The 21,924-nt window shown below is 37.2% G+C and overlaps 1 protein-coding gene across 1 annotated transcript; it reads left to right on the forward strand.

Moving 5' to 3' along the window:
* The first annotated feature begins 501 nt into the window (after positions 1-501).
* EXOC1L (exocyst complex component 1 like) lies at positions 502-18,630 on the forward strand. Its single transcript, XM_036120772.2, has 3 exons — positions 502-1,203; positions 9,877-10,007; positions 16,383-18,630. Exons 1-3 carry the CDS (start codon positions 1,083-1,085, stop codon positions 16,647-16,649), a joined length of 519 nt encoding a protein of 172 aa, XP_035976665.1. The 5' UTR covers positions 502-1,082; the 3' UTR covers positions 16,650-18,630.
* The last annotated feature ends 3,294 nt before the right edge of the window (positions 18,631-21,924 follow it).

Consider the following 21,924-nt stretch of genomic DNA (forward strand, 5'->3'; position numbering starts at 1 on the left):
ATCTTTCCAGCCTTATCTTTTACTTTCACACATGCTACCACTCAGGAAAACTGACTACTTCCTGTCCTCCCAAACACCCACTGAGCTTTCTGATGCAGGGCTTTGGCTCACAGAGTCTGTCTGTGGAATAGGCTCCTTCCCCTCCTCCACTTTGATACTTTTCATTCGTTCTTCAAGCTCCAGATAGATCTCCTATAGCACTTCCTCTGATACTTTTCAGGTACAAATATCTTTTCTATGTTCCCTTTTCTTTTGTGCCATTTATCACTTTTAAACATTCATGCTAATTATTACGGTGTACTCATCTCTATCAGATTATAAACTCCTTGGGGATAGAAAATTCACCCTCCCAAGAAACAAACAGAAAGCTTTGCCCCAGTGGATACCTAGTACATTTTTCTTTGTGAGTAGGAGCATAAACAACATCAAAGTGAGCCCATTTAAACAATAATTCGGACCCAGGAATTGGTGCTGACTTTCATGGAAGCAGAGGTCTGATGAATTGCAGGAGGGGAAAGAAGGAGGGCAAGAGACTTGTTGGAAGCGTCAGGAGCTAGCACTGACGCTTTGTCTCCTGCCGATGATAGCAAAGTTCTTAACGGAAGATGATCCCAGTCAATAGAGCCAGACGTCTGATTTATATAATGGAGTCAAGCAGAAGCAGTGGTCTTCCTCCGCAGAGCGACGGAAAGGGAAAAGGCTACTAGACTAGAATAACCGAGGGACTCCACAAGTAGAGCTGCCGGTGTTCAGAAATGTGTTCCCCATCAGCAAACCACAGGAGAGCTCCCGAGAGCAGCCTCCTTGAGCCTGGATGCTGAGGAGTGACGGTGGGGCGAGTGTCGCTGCTGGATTTTGCCCGCCGCGCCGCAGCTGCCACGGGGCACGCTGCGCAGTGAGGGGTCTGACCGCGCACCGACCGCTCTCGGCTCTCCGCTCTCCGGAGCCTGGGTCTGGCTGGGAATGAGAAGTTAAAGAGAGCCAGGGCTGGGAGGCGCAAACCCCAACAAGAAATCTAGGGAGCGAAAGGAGAGCGACGGTGATCTTGAGCCAGGACATCAGGCCAAGTGGACCTGGAGGAAATGTCATCATTGGTAAAGGAGGACTTGGAGAAGAAACTGTTTAAGCCGCTCTCGCAGAATCTGTACGAGTTTATTGAGATCGAGTTCTCGGTCCAGGACAGGTATTACCTCTGTGTGTCAGGTAATCTGTTCTTTCTGTTACGACTTCAAAATGTAAATAACTCCAAGAGGCATGGGTGGTGGAAGGACATGTTTGTATGTATTTTCCGAAATAATAACAGCACGTGTATCTTCTGGTGATAGAGGTTAACTATGCCAAGTTTAGGAATTCAGATTCCACAGGATTTTATTTTCAGTGCTAAAATGGAAGACAGAAAAATAATATCATAGTAAGAATATCTTGGTTGGCTGTTCAGAATGGAACCGGGTATGTATTTTCCTGCTTTGATTATTTTGTCTCCAATCTTTTATTTAACTCACTTGCATGGTATACAATCTTTATGTGTAAGAGCTTATTTTTAAAAATTCAACAGAGAGCTTTCTTTATATTTTTAAATACACTAGAGAATTGAGTTATACAGCTCTATTTCCAACCAGCCTGGACAACTAGGAGATTCTCCTTTTTCATGCTAGGAAGGAAAAAAAGACCTTGGATTTTCTTCTAAGGGCTTATTTAGACTTCCTGGTGGTTTATTTTGAAAAGAGAAATGATCTTCTAAAAATTCTTTCTCTTCTAGGAAGTATGCTCACAGAAACAATACTTTAATCATAGAAATTAGTTCATGAAAATGGAACTTTAAGGATAAGGGGCTGCTCTCTAAACTACTTAACTAAAATACAGATTTTTCCCTCATGTTCTTAAAATTCACAAAAATTGTCCATACATGGGAATAGGCTTTTGTGCTTAATTATGATTTGCCTAAACCTGCCATGTTTGTGAATTTAGACAGAAATGTTTGTGCCATTATTGAATTTAATATATAGCATTCCCTTTTCCCAATCCATGCCTTTTGCTACTTCTCAGGGGCTTAGGAGGAAAGAGCTCAGAAACTCTAAGTGTTCATTGTGGACTTTCTTTTTTAAGGCACACACCTCAACATTTTCAGAAAACAACTTATTATAATTCTCTTCCTGATAATTGCCTCAGAAGGAATCTCTAAAGTTGTCAAGTTGGAGTACTATAAGGGAAGTAGAACAGCCTTAAATAAAGTGCTAAGAATTTTTAAAAATTCTATCATTCCTAATAAGAACAATGTTTACTCAATAATAAGCGTACTAATATTGATCTAACACTTTACCTAGCATATGTTGCTGTATATAAATACAAAGTATGAGGACTTGGCATATCAGCAAGGTAAAAAACTTAATTGGCCAGGAAAAAGAAAGAAATCAGATTATGGGAAAATGTCAAATGAAAGAATTTTAGAAACTTTATTGTATCCTAACCATGAAATCACTGTATGTTTAAGTATTTTGACTTAATATATTAGAGAAGATGTTTATTCCAACATTAATATTTAATCATTTTATTCCTCTCATGATCCTCTTTATAAAGTTAATTACTCATCATGTAACATTAGTAAACAAGTATTTTTAAGGAAAACTTATAAAAATAAAATAATCTGAACAATGTATATATATAACTTATCAAATATATTTTAATTCCTTTCTCCAATCATATAAATAACTAAACTTGTCCTATCTGGTATGAAAAAAAAAAAAGTCTCCTGGAATTAAACTTTTGGAAATGGATAATGTCTTTTTTTCTGCTGTCCTTGAGTTCTAAGAAAGATACTGTGGGCTGGGGTTACCTGCTGTCTTTTTTCATAAATGACCTGAATCCTTTTAACAATGATCAGAAGGTCAAGGGGTTAACATTCTTAATATGTGTGAAGGCAACCTCTTTAGGGTTCAATTTTCTCATCTGGAAAATGACAAGAGTAGGTGATCACTTTCATTAGTAAAATTCAATGATTCTCTTCTGTAAGAAGTAAGGAAGGAAAAAAAAAAAAAGGTCCTCTCAGATGTGAAGAGAAAGCAAGATTGTGTTATTTCAGATAAAAGTTAACATTATAAGTCATATTTATTCCTAATTTTTCATACTCTTCTCTGTATCACAGCCATCAATTGGAGAGCACTTTCCCTAAATGTAACATCTCTTTATGACCCTTTCAAATACATTTAGGCAGAGTGGTAATTTAAAATGAAGTCAGTGTGATGATTGATAGTCTTTAATCTTTGATCATGCTTTACTCAGAAGATTTCTATTGATATGAATCAAACAGGTCATATCACAGTTATTGAGGCAGGTAACTCCAAATTTTGAATGTTGGCCGCCTTCACAGAATAGAGACTGATGATTATAATTTTCCCTTTATTTCCTACAATCTAGCAGTTCTAAATTTGTAAGAATTGAAAGGCTAGACTAGCAGAATTCCATCAGGCACTTTTCAAACTAAAGAAGATATGTTTAGATAAGTTAAATTTTCTACGTATCTGATCAGAATCTGTCTTTTGTAGGGGTCTCACAACCAGATGATTCTGATTTACTGTTATCTTAATATTTTACCTGATTGATGTCAAAAATCAGATGACATAAACCCAATCTCCCTCTCTGTATTTTGCTAGGATTTACATTGAGGATTTCCTGGCACCTCAGTCTCCTCCCAACTCAGAGTTTGCATGGTCATTTCTCCTTGGGATTAGCTTCCCCTAGCCTAGAACATCATTATCCCTGTCAGTTAAAAGCAGCATCTTATAGAGGATAGAGGAGCCCTATTTTACGCAGTCACTAGAAAGGGATAAGTCACTGTGCAATGATGAGTGCAAATGAATTAAAGGAATTCTGAAGGACTTGAAATAGTATATCCAGCATTTTCCATAATTGAATGGGAAGTAGCAGGGCATGGTAGAATGGACCCTGGGATGCTCGCAATCAAGTCTGGTATAAAACGTGACTCTACTTTGTCCACCCGCCGGCTGTGAAATTTGGGGCAAGATAAATAACTTCTCTGGCCTCAGTGTTGGCATCTCTGAAATGGAAATAATAACACCTACATACGCACATAGTGCTCTCCTATTAAATCCTAACTGGGGAAAAAAAAAAAAACATGATAAATTATGTTCCAAAGAAATAAAATAAAAGATAGGGTTATATTTTTTAAATGTATAGAAAAATATATTTACTGTAAAAATATGCTGAAATATATTTGTATAAATTGTATATACCTTAAATATTTATAATAAAAATAAAATAGACACTAAGCATATATATTATATTTAATATATAATGAAAATTGAGATATTATATTATATATTTTACAAATATAAATTATATACATATTCAGATACAGAGTATTTTAAGTATTCTCATATTTTAGAAAAACATTCTTCACTCATAAATATTAATTTTAAAATAAATGGAATTGTCTAGAATTATGAAAACTGTGTGTATAAATTATCCATACATATTACATTTTAATGTCAGAACAGAACTTCTCTGTGAACCAGGAATCTAACCATTTTGTCAAACCATTTACAGTAAGAGTGGTAATAATAAGAGTTAAATAAGAATAAGAATAAATTAACAAGAAAAAGAAACAAAATATTAGAGACCAGGTGCCTTATAAACAATAAATATTTATTTCTCACAGTTTTGGAAACTGGGAAGTCCCAGATCATGGCACCAGTAGATTCAGTGTCTGGTGAGGACCACTTCCTCAGAGACCACCATCTTCCTGTAACCTTACGTGGTGGAAAGGGCAAGAGATTTCTCTGGAGTCTTTACATAAGGGGACAAATGCCACATCACCTCCCAGTGTGCCCACCTCCTAATACCGTCACTGTGGGGGTTAGGATTTCAAAAATGAATTTTTTGGGGGGGAACACAAACCTTCAATCTATAGTGCTCAGTATAGCCCCAAAATTGATTTTATAAAAATATTTCTAGAAAAAAATATGATTCGAAAATTGTTTTTTTAATGAAATCAATACTAGCATTCTCAACGACCCCAAGACATCACCCATACATTGAAACATTTTCACTGAGGCTTCCTATCTTTGATATCTCATGGTGATTTTTTCATATTATTTCATTTCAATGATGAAAACAATTATGTAATACTAGGATTGTAAAATAGCAGTCATTTGTTTATTTAAAGCATTTCTGTGTAGCTCATTTGTGAGCTATTGTTTTTCCTCTATTCTGCAAAATTATATTGGTTCAATTAGCCAACCTTCTTTCCATTTAGTCTTATGAATTATAGTGACTGTTTTACCATGATAACAGAGTCAGTTATTAATGAGTGTTTCTTTTGAAATTCAAAGTGAAAATAAATGGTTGGTGTGAAGTTAAGATTGTAATTCTGAAAATGCTAACGAAACCATTAATACTGGAGCAGGTTACTTTGAAATTCCCTGAGTCTATAGATTACTCACTGAATCAGCATTATATGACGGCGCCTCTGATGTTACTGAAACCAACTCTCTAACACTTTGACTATATAAACACATTTCTGTTTTAAGACAATGTGATAAGTTTCCACTTCGCCGCTGCATTAATGTGGATACGGCCATTTAATTTCAGCTGGCAGCACAGGGCAAGCATGGAAATTAGGGATTGGGTCCACTCCAGCGTGAGTAGACTTCTTTGACTCTTGGCTAAAGACAATTCGTGGAGGCTCCTTGACTCCAGAGGAGGCTCCTTTTGCCAAATTAAAGAATCTGCACTGTCTCTGTGCTGAATCATTGTATCAAAAGGTTGGCTTTTAAAGTGTGCTTGTTTCCTTAGTTTGGTGTTCCTGGGACAGTAGTCATTAATGTAAGAAAACTTGATAACTGGTAGGTCCTACCTTCTTAACATCTCTTTCCATCCTTTATAGAACTGCTCAAGAAAACTTTCTAGAATTTAAAGCTTAGCCTATTAGTTAAAATCCTTCAGCGACAACCCTCCTCCCAAGGGACCCCTCCACACACACATAGCTTTTAGGATCGCATTTGAACTCCTTAGCCTAGCATTCTAGACCCTTCAGGAACTACCTCCTGCCTTACCTGGTTCCTACCACCTATCCACCCTCACACTTCATGCCAACAATACCTAATACCTATCATGACTCAAAAGGGTCAAGTACTTCATGCTTTTGTACACATGCTGTTCCAGAACTCCTTCTACTACTTTCTTTATTCTGCTAACTCTTACTGCCCTTTACAACTCAGATTACCCCCTTCAAGAAGCTCTCCCTGACCCCACCTTCTCCATTTTCCTATATTACCCTGTCTGTGCCTCCCTCATTCCCAGCACTGTGATCATGTGTGTTCTTTCTGAGCCCCTACTCCCCGTAATCTCAGGGAGAGCAGGAATGGTGCCTTATGGGAATTCATTGTTTTCATGCCTAGCATAGGGCTTTGTACAAAAGGGGAACTCAAATATTTATCAAAATAATGAAATGAATCCGTGGGCCTATAGGCAATCAGCTAACTATCATAACATGTAGATGAGGCAGTGGAATTTGCTTCAGATTACATTTTCATATAGTATCCAGTTATTTCTCCCCATACCCATCCTCTCCCACACCCTAAGTAGCGAGTGAGACAGCGAGCCGGAACAAGAACACTGTCCTTTGGTTCTGAGGTAGAGCCTTCGTCTGAACAGACACAGCTGCCTCCTGGTGGAAGGAACTGCCTCCAAGATCTTGTCCTTATTAAGTCTGACAGAATCAACTCGGCCTCCACGTCAACACGCCATCCTAATGGCTTCCTTTCTAATCCTTTCCTCTTCCCAAAGCTAACATCTAGACCAGTAGAAATGGAGAAATATACATAGGCAAAAACCCACCAATTTTTGGAGGCTCACAGACTCTGAGCCAGTTTGTTGATACTGAATTAAGATCTTCTGTTCTGGGTCTTCTCAAGGACATGCTCTTTAGTCACTCCCTTCATCCCCCAGAATACACGATCCCTCCTCTTCCAAACTCGTGGAATGTGTGATCTAAATCATAGCCTTTAATCTCCTCCTGTTTCTTTTTCTAATCCTACCTAACCTGGGAACTGGCACACAGTATGACTCAGTATTAGCTAGTGCATGGAGGAGTCCTCTGCAAGTTGTCTTCTGCCCTCACCATTCCAGAGAAACTGCCCTCGGCAAAGAAATCAATGATATTCCCCAAGTCAGATTCAGTGCCAGGTCTGAACTCTGCTTTACCCCACAAAGTGACCTCACGGGATGATCTCCAATTTTTTAAAATCCTCCGTCCTTTTGATTTCCATAGCATTGCCTTGTTGGGCTTGTCTCTTCCTGCGGCACCTTCTCAGACCTCTCTGCTGGCACCGTTATCTTCTCTGCTCTGTCTCACCTCTTTCCTCTGCTCTTTTCCCTATAAACTTGGTCTTGGAAACCTGTCCACACAGAAAAATCCCAAGCCCATATTTCCATTCCTAAACTATAAGCTTCCATCTCCTTCTTTTCTGAGATTGTTTATGGACACCTTGTCTGAATGTCAAAATCTAAACTCATTATTCTGCCCAACCAGCTCACCGTCCGGACTTTCCTGTTTGGGTTTCCATCCAGTGTTGTCAATGCCTCGTTTGAAATCTTACTTAGATTTGCCACAACTATTCTATTGCCCACATTCTGTGCCTAGATTACAACAACAGCCTCTTAAAACAAACACAATAAACTACTTTACCACTTACTGCAAACCAGGCACTATCCTACCTCATCTATATATTTTATCTTTAATCTTTATACCCTATGAGTTTGTACAACTCTGATGTGCACTTTACAACTTGAGCGAATGGAGATTTAATCTCTTTGGACATGAAGTAGTTTACTCAGACCACACTGTAAGAAGTGGTGTCATGATTTGAATCCAAACTGTCTAAAGCCAGAGCCCACTAAGCCTCGCTGCCTTTTCCAGGGATCTCCAGTCCTTCTTTGTTTTCTTCTCCAGTGTATCTTGTGCATCACTGCTCCCAGAAAAATACTCCTTTAACAGGGCACCACTGTACTAGCCTCCGGTTCAAGGAGGAAAGAGACTTATTGAATATGTATAACTGTATGAGCTTTCACTGAACACCTGACAGAGAGCCCTCTTCTTAGATTTGTGAACCTGCTCAGACTCCCTCCTCTAGAGGATTGAAGTCACTGAGCAACTCTAAAGTTCGACTGGTTGCCTTAATTTCAGTCTCACTTGCACCTTCAGAGGGTAATTACTCCCTTCACCAGCCCCAATTCTGGAGCCCTCACTGCCCAGGCCAGAATCCCATCCCTTCCACCAGAAGGAGGATTCGGGTATCACAGGTCCTCAGTGGTCTCTGTCCCTTTTCAAATCCAGAGGTTTTCAAAACATTTTCACAATCTTCTCAACCTAGTTAATCCTATTGCCCACCGTATCCTATCACCAACCAATCTACACAGTCCACTTGTTCTAATTCTATTGGTGAGGTTCAGCTTCTATTGTCATCCATTTCCTCATGCTGTCCTTCACCTAGAGATGCTTTCAGTATCATCCCTGCCTTCCCAAACAGGACTATTATAAATCTGTCTCAAATTCTGTTTCTCCCATAATTCCTTCCTTAACTATTCCATCCTCTCCGTCCTCAGAAATCCTGTTGAACATACAGTCTGCTGCACATTGCTTATCTAGCATTATGATTATATCTTAATTGCTTTATATCTTCTTAACCAGGAGGACATGCCAAAGGGCACCTTCCAGAACCAAAAGAAAGTTCCTCAAAGACAAATTCCAGTTTCACTCTTAGAGGACAGAACCAGTTTGCAACTCTCTAAGTGACATCATCCATCTTGAAAGAAGCTTTCAGAAATTCAATTCCTACTGCAACCTCTTTATAATATACCTACATACCATTGTATAATATACCTATATACCATTATGTACCATCACTATATATTTTGTGTGACTCATGTGTGTTAGCAACAAAACCATAGATTCTAGAGGGCATGGACTATGTCTCATACTTGTATCCCCTCTGGCATCTGTAATAGCTCTATCAGGTAAATAGCAGATACTCAGTAAATATACCTTTATTAATTCATTGATAATTTTCAATCCAAGAGCTCCAACATCAAATGTTGATTCCTCTGTCGTGTTCATCTGAGACCAAAGATTTTAAGTCCAGGAAATTATTTCCCTCATTTTGTTCACATCAAATAAGCAATGATTTTTCCCATGCCATTCAAGGTTTAGTACTAAAGCTTTTTGTCTTGATGGAACATTTTGAATGCTAAAATTTGGAAACATGCTAAAGAAGATTAAAAATCTCAAACAATACCAAGCAGGTCAACAGTAGCTGCGATGCAAGCACTTCTACATCAAAAATCTCACGGCGACTTTAAAAGAAAGCATGCAGAGTAGTATTCATATGGTCACTCTTCAACACTGTGTTGCTGTGTGAGCAGAACTGTTTGCTTTCCTGACCTCACTTTCTATATTGTCATAAATTAAAATTCCAATTTGTTCTGGTAAATACTTTGGCACTGACTGTATGCTAATGCTAAGCCTCTTATTTCCTGCCATGAGTCGAACCCCATTCTCCACCACAAAGCTCATAGCTGAAAGCCCGTAGCTCAGTGCACCATCCGACAGACATTACCAGGGCAGTATGTAACCACAGTTGTAGCAAAAAGTAAGTTAACATATGGAGCAAATTAGGGGGCATTGTCATGAAGGTTCAGATACATCAGGGTTCATCATTGGGGTACAGATACAATGAAGGCTCAAACTCGTTCTATGAAAAGGAGATACATAAATACCGAAAGGTATAAAAAGTATAACTTGATGAATAATTTATTATGTTCTAAGAGTTTATGAAAACTAAATGTTTTTCTGCCCTCCAGTGACCAAAAATGAAGAAGTAAAAATAATCATGGTGAAACACTACACAATAGGTTTAGATGAAAAATACGAAGTGACAAAAAAGTGGTCTTTGAACGATCTGCAGATGATTGATGGAAAAGAAGCAGATACTGTAAGTGTTATGTTTTGCAAGGGAGATGTGGGATCAATATGCTAGAAATCTTTGTGTTCAATATCCTACTTCATATTATTCTTGGCATATACTAAGTGTTAAGATGACATATTGTTCTTAAGTGCTATGGGTTTCTTCTGCTGGGATAATCCACAGGGTTTTTTGTTCCATTTTTCTGAGTTGGAGTTTGAATTTTTGTCCATTAAATTTAAAAGCATCTTTCCCAAGGGATTCTTAACAGGTTAAACACGATAATGCCAGTTAGTCCTAAAACTTTAAATGATGCTTCCACCACCGCCCTCTCCCCACCCCAAGTTCCTCCATTAAATTTTGGGGATTTCTTCCTCATCTTCTTCAAACTACTGTTAGTTAGCCACTTGATCCTCCAGAAAAACCAATAACTCCTGGAAATCCTACAACCTTAGAGTTGAAAGGTGGGGAGAGGGTGTACATGCCAATCTCTCCACATAACCTCTTGACAAGTGGTTTTCTCAGTCTTCCCTTGAACTTGCCCATTGATGGGGAACTCTTTGTCATGTGAGGAAGTCCATTCAATTTCTGAATTGCCATACTTTATTTTTAAATTTTCTGCTATGTTTAACCAAAAATCTGCTTCACTCTAACATCCACCCATCAGTCCTGGTTTTGCCATTTGGAGCAACTTAGAAAAACTCCAATCCTCCTTTCACATAGCAGCCTTTCTAATATTTGAAGATGATTATAATGTTCCCTCAAGTTCTCTATTTTCTAGGTTAAATGTAACCATTTCATTCTTTAAATAACTTTCACATGAAGATCAAATCAGATAATATGATGGGACAATACAAATGTTAAGAGGTAGTAGCATTGTTGTGGTTTCTTTCTCATGACATTGCTTCAACACCCTCACTACCCTGTTTTCTCTCCCCTGGAATGCTCCAGCTTTTCCAGAATTAAATACAATAATTTAGAATTAGTGTGGCTAGTTTGTATTTCCTTTGATCTGAATTCTTTATTTCTCTTAAACACTTACCTGAAACCTCAGGTCTTTTGTGCCTGAATTACCATTTAACCTGATCTGCCATTACTTACATAGCATAAAATTTAAATTAGGGCTCTTGGTGATTTGGCTCCTTTATTTCTGGTCATTCCCCCTTAAACTGTATACATCCACAGTGCTTAACTACTGACTCTTGAGGTTTAAAATGCCCAGTCACCTCCATCTCTCACCCCATTCCCAGATTCCCTATTGGGTAAAGTCCTACTCGTGTTTCCCTTCCCCAAAACCCCCATTGCATTGTGGATGTAAGTTACAGACATAATTCCAGAAACTGTGATTGTTGGCTTACTCTGTCTCTCCTCTGGATAGAAACCTCCTAAAAAACTGAGACCATGACTTTTGATCTCTTATCGTAGCCTTCTGCCTTATAGATATTAAGCATTCAATAAGTATTTGTGTTTTTGTTGGATCAATTAGAATTTAAGCTTATTTATTCTTTTTTTTATTATTATGTTCGATTTGCCAACATATAGTGCATCATTAGTTTTCGATGTAGTGTTCAATGATTCATTAGTTGCAGATAACATCCAGTGCTCATCACCACACGTGCCCTCCTTAATGCCCATCACCCGGTTACCCATCCCCACCCCCCTCCCTTCTGTAACCCTCAGTTTGGTTTCCAGAGTCCAAAGTCTCTCATGGTTTGTCTCCCTCTCTGATGTCTTCCCATTCAGTTTTCCCTCCCTTCGCCTGTGGTCCTCTGCTCTATTCCTTATGTTCCACGTATGAGTGAAACCATATGATAATTGTCTTTCTCTGTTTGACTTATTTCACTTAGCATAATCCCCTCCAGTTCCCATCCATGTCGATGCATTTATTCTTTATCTTAGTGAATACCATATTCTCAGTTTAGCTTATTATTCCCACCTATCAAATCTTTTTTTTAAAAAGATTTTATTTATTTATTTGACTGAGAGAGACACAGCAAGAGAGGGAACACAAGCAGGGGGAGTGGGAGGGGGAGAAGCAGGCTTCCCATGGAGCAGGGAGCCCAATGCGGGGCTCTATCCCAGGACCCTGGGATCATGACCTGAGCCGAAGGCAGACGCTTAACGACTGAGCCACCCAGGCGTCCCTATCAAATCTTTTAATACTTGATTTTTTAATATTCACTGTGGTATGATGCAGATTTAATGAGCACAACATGTAGGACTTGATTCAAGTCAATAATAAAAATGATGAAACAAGCAGAGCTAAGCGCCATCTGGGTAACCTCTAGGTAATTGATTGGTTACTATTACCACCACTTGCAATACCGATCCCTGCTACTATCTCACACTTAGTAAACTCTTATCAGATGCCAGGAACCACATGAAGCTCTTTTCATATATATTTCACATAATCATCACAAACCTTATAGAATTAGATTCTGTTATTACTTCCAATTTACAAATGAAGAAAACGAAACTTGAAGAGATTAATTGACTTGCCCAAGGTTACAAAGCTATTCAGTGCTGGAACTACACTTTGCCCAGAAACCTTCTTTGGACTGCTTGTTTAACATCTCTACAAATTCATATATTCATTCATTCATTCATTCATTCAGAATTTGTGGTATACCAGGTTCTACTAGGCTCTTAAGCTATGGTGGTGAAATAGACAGACATAAGCATTTAATCCTACCTGACTTACTTATTTACTTAATTATCTAGTCTGAATACATGAATTTTGCCCTTATGATCTTTACTGAAATCAATATATGCTATCTGCTATTATCTTGACATTACCTAGGAATCAATCCTATTTTAAAAATTTGGTATGTTTGGTATGACTTCTTGGTGAAAGCATGCTGGATTTCATTGCTTTTTTTTCCTGAGTATTCACATAGCATTTTTCTGATAATATATTCAACTTAAAAGTTCAACACTTAGGAAATAGTTATTATTGCATGTCAATATGGTGGAATGTTACATGTCATTAAAAATCATGTTTCCACAAGAATGACTCAGAACTCAATTGTTCACTACTTAATAAGTTTTTTAAAAGTCAGCCAAATACAAAATTTTTCTACTGTTATCTCATTTTGCATATTTAGAATATTTCATATTATTGAAAACTGAAATCTGAACCTTAAATTCAAATACAAAAAATACATATAGGTATATGTATTTATGCATGTCTATCTATATATGAAAGAAAGCAGTATTTTAACAATAATTATCTCTGTGTGATAGGATTACATATTTTTAAATTATTATTTTTTCTTTATACTTCTATGTAATTGTTAAAATTTCTTTTTTTTTTTAAAGATTTTATTTATTTATTCATGAGAGACAGAGAGAGACAGAGGCAGAGGGAGAAGCAGGCTCCCAAGGAGCAGGGAGCCCGATGCGGCACTCGATCCCAGGACTCTGGGATCATGACCTGAGCTGAAGGCAGACACTTAACCATCTGAGCCACCCAGGCGCCCCCGTAATTGTCAAAATACTATACTGCATTGAATTTTATCAGAAATCAATCTCAAGGTGCTCCTGGGTGGCTCAGTTGGTTAAACGTCTGACTCTTGATTTCAGCTCAGGTCATGATCTCGGGGTGTGAGATCAAGCCCTGTGTCAGGCTCTGCACTGATTGTGGACCTGCTTAAGATTCTCTCCCTCTCCTTCTGCCTCTCTCCACCGCCCACTTGTGCACTCTCTTTCACTCTCCACTCTCTCTCTCTAAAAAGGAAAAAAAAAAATCTTACTGTGCTGTTTAATAAATAAAAGAAATATTTTTTTAAAAAAAGAAGTCAGTGTCAAGTTCACTAATCTAGTTTCAGGAATTAACCATCCCTGCCTCTTTTTTGGCCCATTTTTCTTTTCTTATTTTTCTCTCAAGTTCTCAAATATTACTGATGTCCCTAATGATTTCCTACAAGTTTGGTCAGTGCCTGGGGTTGTATTCAGCAAGCCCGTCAACTTAGATTCCCTGGAAGCAGCTCGCTGTGCTCTATTTTCTCCTCACCTTCCTGGCCTTAATTCCATCCCAACCTTGTTGATTCTTCCCTTTCCTGTTGAAGATCATCATCTTTTATAGTGATCTAGATACAAAAGAGAAATTGAGTATTTCTAATTTTCTCATCACTTTAGGACCCAAAAATACTAAACTGCCAGAAAAAAAAAACCCTATAATATCCAAAGAGCAGTTCTTTTAAAGATTTATTTTCTGTGGATGAAACGAAAATATCCCAGTTGTTCTGGGAATTTCTATGTCTCCTCTCTCTTGGAATTGAATCCTCAGAAGTCAGCATCTATTATATTTTTCTCAATAGCAACAATACGGTTTTAAATAGAACAATTCCAAGCCAGAGAGTTGTCAACTTTAAAATGGAATGGAATTAAAACTGAAGTCAATCTATAAAGCAGAAATCAAAAGGACTGGGGATTTGGAGAGTGATGTGGTTGCTTTATCAGGAGGGCAGATGGTGTAGCAAAACTTCAGGCTGGGTTGATTGAGATCTTTGTTCTTGTCCTGGCTCTGCCAACAACTACGTGTGTGACCAGGGCTCTCCCTCTCTGGAAACTATTACCCCAGACATAAACAAGAGGTCACTGAGTGATCCGTGAAACCCCCTTCTAACTCTAGGATTCTATGGAAAGAAAGAACGAGAGAAGGGAGGGGGAGAGAAAGAAGAGGAAGGAAGCACTTGTATTCTATGTGCATGCCTGCTCAGGCTTCAATTATTAGGCTAAAGTAGAAAAGTAATCCTCTGTGAGTATATCAAAGGCATAACGGATATTATCTACAGGATAAAGAGCCAATGTTTTAGTGAGAAAACTATATAAAGAGCATGATTAGTATATGGTGATGGAATGGGTGTGATTTCCTTTTATTGAGATTTCCTGCAGAAGTGTCTTTCAAGCTGCAATTATGACAGCCAGGAAAAATTTTGCAAGGTGTGGCTCAAGGGAACACTGCATTTAAAATCATCACTTTTGAATCATGGAACACTACATCAAAAACTAATGATGTAATGTATGGTGATTAACATAACATGATAAAATAAATTAAAATAAATAAAAATAAATCACATCACTTTTGTACATTCTTGTTTGAAAGCATTGTTGTTGGTTTTTTTTAATTTACTGGCATGAAGCAAGGCAGTATTCACACCAATATCACAATCTTTGGGGGCAGATTCGGGGAAAAAGAGCTATTATTCATTAAACTCTACCCTTGCAGTTTTTTAAATTAATCTCATGTAAATTTCATAGCAACCATATCTAAAATGAGGAGAAGAGTGAAGGTCAGATCAGGTAAGTATTTTGCCTATGGTTACATCAGAGATTCAAAATGGTTATCTAACTTCAAAACTCATGTTCTTTTTCCTGCATCCTGCAAGAATTTTCCTATTTAAAAGAGAAATTGCAAATGCATAGCTGTTTCTTTATAATGTTTACACACTACCTGGTAACAAATTATTAATAGTCTGGTTTGGTCTCTCTCCACCTCCTTGTCATTTAGGGCAACGTTTACCTCCACCTCTCTTTTTATAGGACTACTTCTGATCAGTTCAACACACATTTGTTGAGAACTTAGTAGTTGCCAGGGATAAGCACTAGGAACTCAGAGATAAATAATTCAAAACCTCTGCCCTCAAAAAGAGTTAGGGGTTAGACAGTTAATGAATGTGGAAGCATTTTGTAAACTGAAAAGCATTTTATAAATGCAAAGCATTGTTGTTACTGCTCTTAGTAACAGCAATTATTATTATTTTAATATATAGGACCTAGATGAGGTTTGATGTTTTTTCCTCCAAACACCTCTGCTAGAAATATAGCAACAGCCTAGAGCAATCAATAGAGGCAGTCTTAAGTAATTTGACAATTTCAGTCAAATGATTTAATGATCCCAGCTGTTAACTTCAAAGGTAATTCCTTGCTATTAACTTCAAAGTCAGCAAGCTGGTGATCTGTAGCATGCTAAATGCTAATCTTGCCATCTTGTATTTCCCCCTTCTACCATTGGAGTAGCACAAAGGATCAACCTCCTAATAAAGAAAAGGAGAAATCTTTTCTCCCCTCCAGAACGGGGGTTTATTTCTCTTTTTCCATCCCAACTTATCCTCTCAAACTCACTACTGTGGGAAAACTTGATAACTGTGCATCCTGAAACATGTTTTGTTTGAATAATTGAAAAATCACAGAGGCTTCCAAAATAATCTTCCATATTATTCTCTTTAGAAGCAATATGTTCAAAGCAGATAGCTTTGGAAAGTTCATTTGTAGGTTTTAGAAATATGTTTGATACGATACTTTACAATAAATAAGCATATGTAAGAGAATATGAGAGAATCCCCAGGAAATCTAGCTACTTTCCTGGCTACAAGCAAAATCATGTCTCTCTTTTTCTTCTAGGACAATCCATTTTTTGATCTGCATTTCAAGAAAGTGTACAGTTTGGAAGCATACAGTTGTGCTTCTAAATATGCCTTTGCTCGAACTGTAAATAAGCTGAATCATGCATATCTTAAGAAGGACTTACAGATTGTGAACTTTGATTCTACTTACATTAATGATGATTCCATTTGGTCCTCCAACAACAAGGATTGCTTGGTTCTTATGAGAATATGCTTTTATGCTTTCAATCTAGTGTGCTTATCCCTGTGTCCCCTGCCACTCTGAAGATGTATACCATGTTCCTTCATCAGTATTCTATGAAGATGGTTCCCTAGGTAAATACCGATAATCATGATTTTGTTTTTCCCCTTCATCAGTGACTATGATTTATATGAAAATAAAGTGATTTGCAGTGAAATGTGTTTTAATGCAATCATTCAACATTTGGGACTTTGGCCTGTGCGTTGCTTGGTAACTTTAGAAGGAGCTGGATGGTTTTGCCTACATTTGTATTCTACCAAAAAGTATCAAGAAGTATCTTGAAAGGCCTAAGTAAGTGGAAAGACAACCATGTTCATGGATAAGAATTAATATTGTCAAGATGTCTGTACTACCCAAAGCAATCTACAGATTCAGTGCAATCTCTATTAAAATTTCAACAATATTTTTAGCAGAAATTGAAAAGTTGATCCTTAAAATCATATGAAATTGCAAGGGGGCCTGAATAGCCAAACAATCTTGAAACAGAAGTACAAAGCTGAAGGACTCATCTCCCAACTTCAAAACTTACTACAAAACTACAGTAATCAAAACAGTGTGGTACTGGCATAAGGATAGCCATATAGACCAGTGGGATAGAATTGAGAGTTCAGAAATAAATCCAAACATCTATGATCAGCAGATTTTTGACAAGAGTGCCAGATACATTCAAAGAGGAAAGAATAATCTCTTCACCAAATGGTGCTGGGACAGCTGGATATCCCCAAGCAAAGGAATGAAGCCCCTATCCTACACCATATACAAAAATCAACTTAAAATGGGTTAAAGACTTAAATATAAGACCTGACACCATAAAATTACTAAAAGAAAATATAGTGGTAAATCTTCAGGACCTTGGATTTGGCAATGGATTCTTATGAAGTCAAAAGTATGAGCAACAAAAGAAAAAATAGATTGGACTTCATCAACACTGCTTTTGTATCAAAGGACATTATCAAGAAAGTGAAAAACAAACCTACAGAGTGGGAGAAAATATTTGCAAATCATATACCTGTTAAGAGTTTAATACCCAGAATATATAAATAACTCCTACAACTCAGTATCAAAAAGACAAACAACCCAATTCAAAAATGACTCACATAGACATTTTTCCAAAGAAGATATACAATAAGCACAAGAAAAGATACTCAACATCTTTAGTCACAGGGAAATACAAGTTAAAGCCACAATGCGATACCACTTCACACCTATTAGGATGGCTTTAAAAACAAAAACAAAACCAGAAAATAACAAGTATTATCCAAGATGTGGAGGATTGGAGCCCTTATATGTTGTTGGTGGGAATGTAAAATGGCACAGTCACTGTAGAAAACAGTTTCACATTTCCTCAAAAAGCTAAACACCAAATTACCAAATGACCCAGAAATTCCACTCCTATGTATATACTCAAAGGAATTGAAAGCAGGGGCTTGAATAGATATTTGCACAGCGATGTTCTTTGCAGCATTATTCACAAGGGCCAAAAGATGGAAACACGCCAAGTATCCATAAACAGATGAATGGAGACACTAAATGCAGTCTATCCATACAGTGGAATATTTTTCTGCCGTAAAAAGCAATGATGTTCTGATACATACTACAATATGGATGAATGTTGAAAATATACTAAGTGAAATATCAGACACAAAAGAACAAATATTGTATGATTTTACTTACATGAAATATCTAGAATAGGCAAATCCAGAAACAGAAAGTAGGTAAGAGGTTATCAGGGGCTGGAAGGAGGCAAAAATGGGGAGTTGTTGCTGAATGATTACAGAGTTTCTGTTTGGGTTGAAGAAAAAGGTTTGAAATAGATGGTGGTCATGGCTGTACAACATTGAGCATGTAATTAATACTGCTGAATTGTACATTTACAAGATGGTCAGAAAGGTAAATTTAATGTTATATATATTTTACCATGATTAAAAAAAATAATAATGTAATATGCTAAAAGTCACTGAATTGTACACTTTAAATGAGTGAATTGTATGGTATGCAAATTAAATCTCAATAAAGCTGTTTAAAAAAAGGACTACGTTTAGTCTGTTAAAAGTCTACTAGAAGAAAACATGAGTGAATTTTTTTATAAACTGAGACTGGGAAAAACTGCTAGCTATCACTCAAATCCAGAAATAATAAAGAAAAAAGTGATTAACTACATAAATATAAGACTTTGCATGAAAAAATACTATAAATAATCAAATAACAAATGACAAAGTTGGAAAAAATGCAAATTATAACAATACACTAATATTTTTCATAAATGGAATTCTCCTACACTTGAGGGGTTAAAAAGACCAACAATGCAAGGGCACCTGGGTGGCTCAGTTGGTTCAGCATCTGACTCTTGGTTTCAGCTCAGGTCATGATCTCAGGGTCATGGGATTGAGCCCCACATCCAGCTTCATGTTCAGTGCTGAGTCTGCTTAAGTTTCTCTCCTTCTGCACCCCCTGCTCTCTCTCTCTCTCTCTCTAAAATAAATAAATCTTTTTTTATTTAAAGATTTTGTTTATTTATTTGACAGACACAGCGAGAGAGGGAACACAAGCAGGGAGAGTGGGAGAGGGAGAAGCAGGCTTCCGGCGGAGCAGGGAGCCCGATGCGGGGCTCGATCCCAGGACCCTGCGATCATGACCTGAGCCGAAGGCAGACGCCCAACAACTGAGCCACCCAGGCGCCCCCTAAAATAAATAAATCTTAAAAAAAAAGACCAACAATGCAATTTGCTAAAAAATTAGAAAATGATATGAACAGACATTTCATTAAGAACTGCAAATGACACTTAAACATATGAAAAGATGATTGACCTTGCCCATAATAAGAGAAATTTAAATTAAATCTACAGTATGATCCTGTTTCTCACCTATTAGATGGGTAAAAATCCAAAACTTTAACAGTATTTCACTGGAAGTGGGAAAACAGGCTCTCTCATTCATTGCTGTTGGAAATGCAAAAGGGTACAAATCCTATAGGAGAGGAATTCGACAATATCTTGTAAAACTACATATACATTTACTCTTTGGCCCAGCAATTTAATTTTTTCCTAGGACTCTATCCCAAAGATATTTTAGCAAAGATACAGAATGACACATGCACAGGCATGTGACACTGTTTACAAGAGCAAAATATTTCAAATAGCTCAACTAATCATCACTAGAGGATGAATGGAATAAACCGTGGCACACACACACAATACAATACTGTGCAGCAGTACAAAGTGGGAAATAGTGAAGGCGCCAGGTGTGCCCTGAGTGGAGGCTGTTGGCATGGAAAGCTGCAGGTGGGCTAACTAGAAGCAGGGTATCCTAGGTGATTGGTTAAAGACACATATTTGGCTTTCTCCAGTAGGTCCTAAGCTAGAAGTGGGGGCCAAAATTAAGGAAGTTGTCAATTATTAATCAAGTCCAGGCCACTTGGACCAGGCTATTTGACTTTCTAGGCTGATTGTTACAGATAGTAGTTTGACTTCCTGGACTGGTTATTGCACCTACTAGGTTGGCTTCCTAAGCTGATTGCTGCAGGTTGTGGGTCAGAGTTCTATTCCTGCATGTAGTCTGGCCATGGCCATTTGCATATTCAGAAATATCTTAATTATGGTGGTAGTCACATGACTGTGTATGCTTGTCAAAATCCACTGAATCTAAACCATATTCTGAAGTTTAATTGTTACTAGTAATACTGGTAATGTTATTTTGAAACAATTATGAGAGTATTGAGTATTGTAAGATAAAGCATATGTTATCATGTTAATGTCATTAGAAACTGAGATTTCAAACTTAAGAGAGAGAATACATAAGAATGAAATCAAAAAATTAAAGCCCTGAAGGAGTAATTTAACTGAAAATATTAATATAAACTCGTCTTTTAAAAAATAAGCATGCATTTTCTAGATTTGTCCACCAAGACCTTGAAGCAAAGACATCATGAGCAATGAGCATCTTAGCTTTCAAGAGTCGTCTATAAACACTATTCCTTACTGAAAAGAATGCAGATTCCTTAAAGAAATTACTGATTCTAAGTCTGGGGCAGAAAATGCACAAGATGAACATGGGACATCCTCATACACCAGGAAGAAAAGAAGCTATCAAAGTCAATTGGGATCAGTCAAAGGACAAAGGAGCCAATTTGAAGTAGCTCCCACTGGCCTAAGATGGAGAAATCTAAGCATAACAAAGAAAATGACTATAATAGAATGAAACACAGCAAATATATATATAAATCCATGAATTTCATAATATTAAAAATCTCATTTATCATCATTGGAATATCTGAAGATTGGTAGATAAAAGAAAGACTCAAGCATGTATCTTGCCTTTTCTGTAGGAACTGTATTCTGGGGAAGATTTAAAGAAGAATTCCAAGTAATAAATGCAGGAGGAATGATAGAAAGTTGCCATTTTGCAATCTCTAATGAAATAATGGATTTAGGCAACAATTATCAGTGAACGCTAAAACCATTAGGGGAAAGTTTATGGTGAACTTTATAATGAAGGGACCAGGCTGACACCATTTGAACCCAATGAGCCATCTTAGTATCACTAGAGGTGGGTGAGCCAACCTGAAGGACTCATGAGGCAATGAAGTAAGTACATGGCACCACCAGTGAAGGAGTCTCACCTAAAAAATGAACCTGAATCTAATCCATCTTCTAGGTCTAGCCACGGGAAATACGGAGAATGAAGGAATGAGCTAAATGACACCCAAATACAGAATGTGAAATTCTACAGCACCAGTGACTCAGTTTCCCTAACAAATCAATTTTTTAAAGCATGGAGGGTGGGGAGGAGCACTGTTTGTTATTATCTTATTTCATAAAAGAGACTTAAGAAATGTAGTGTCCAAATACTACATGTGGATCTGGTTTGGACCCTGATTTGAATACACCAAGTATAAAAAGATAGTTTTGAAATAGGGAAATATGAATTTGTAAAGTATTAGATATCGAGGAATGGGTTGTTAATTTTGTTAAGTGTGATAAGAATGTGGTGGGTTCGTTTTATTAAAAAGTCCTTATACACTAGATAAGATAGTTAGATACTGGGATATTTATTGGTAATATGTCATGAAGCAGGAATTTATTTTCAAATCCTCCAGGGAGGAAAAAATGGAAGACAATAAAAAATAGGATTGGCATAGTCATTATCAAAACTGGATGATTAATCCATGGGAGTTTATTATACCAGTCTCTCTACTTTTGTGTACATTTAAAATTTTCATAATAAAAAATTTAAAAGTACCACATCTATTGTCCTGAAACAAAGGTTGAAGATCATTTTGAAATACCATTGTCCTATAAAA

The sequence above is a fragment of the Halichoerus grypus genome, chromosome 3 (genome assembly GCF_964656455.1).
Source record: "Halichoerus grypus chromosome 3, mHalGry1.hap1.1, whole genome shotgun sequence".
In the NCBI taxonomy this organism is placed as follows: domain Eukaryota; kingdom Metazoa; phylum Chordata; class Mammalia; order Carnivora; family Phocidae; genus Halichoerus; species Halichoerus grypus.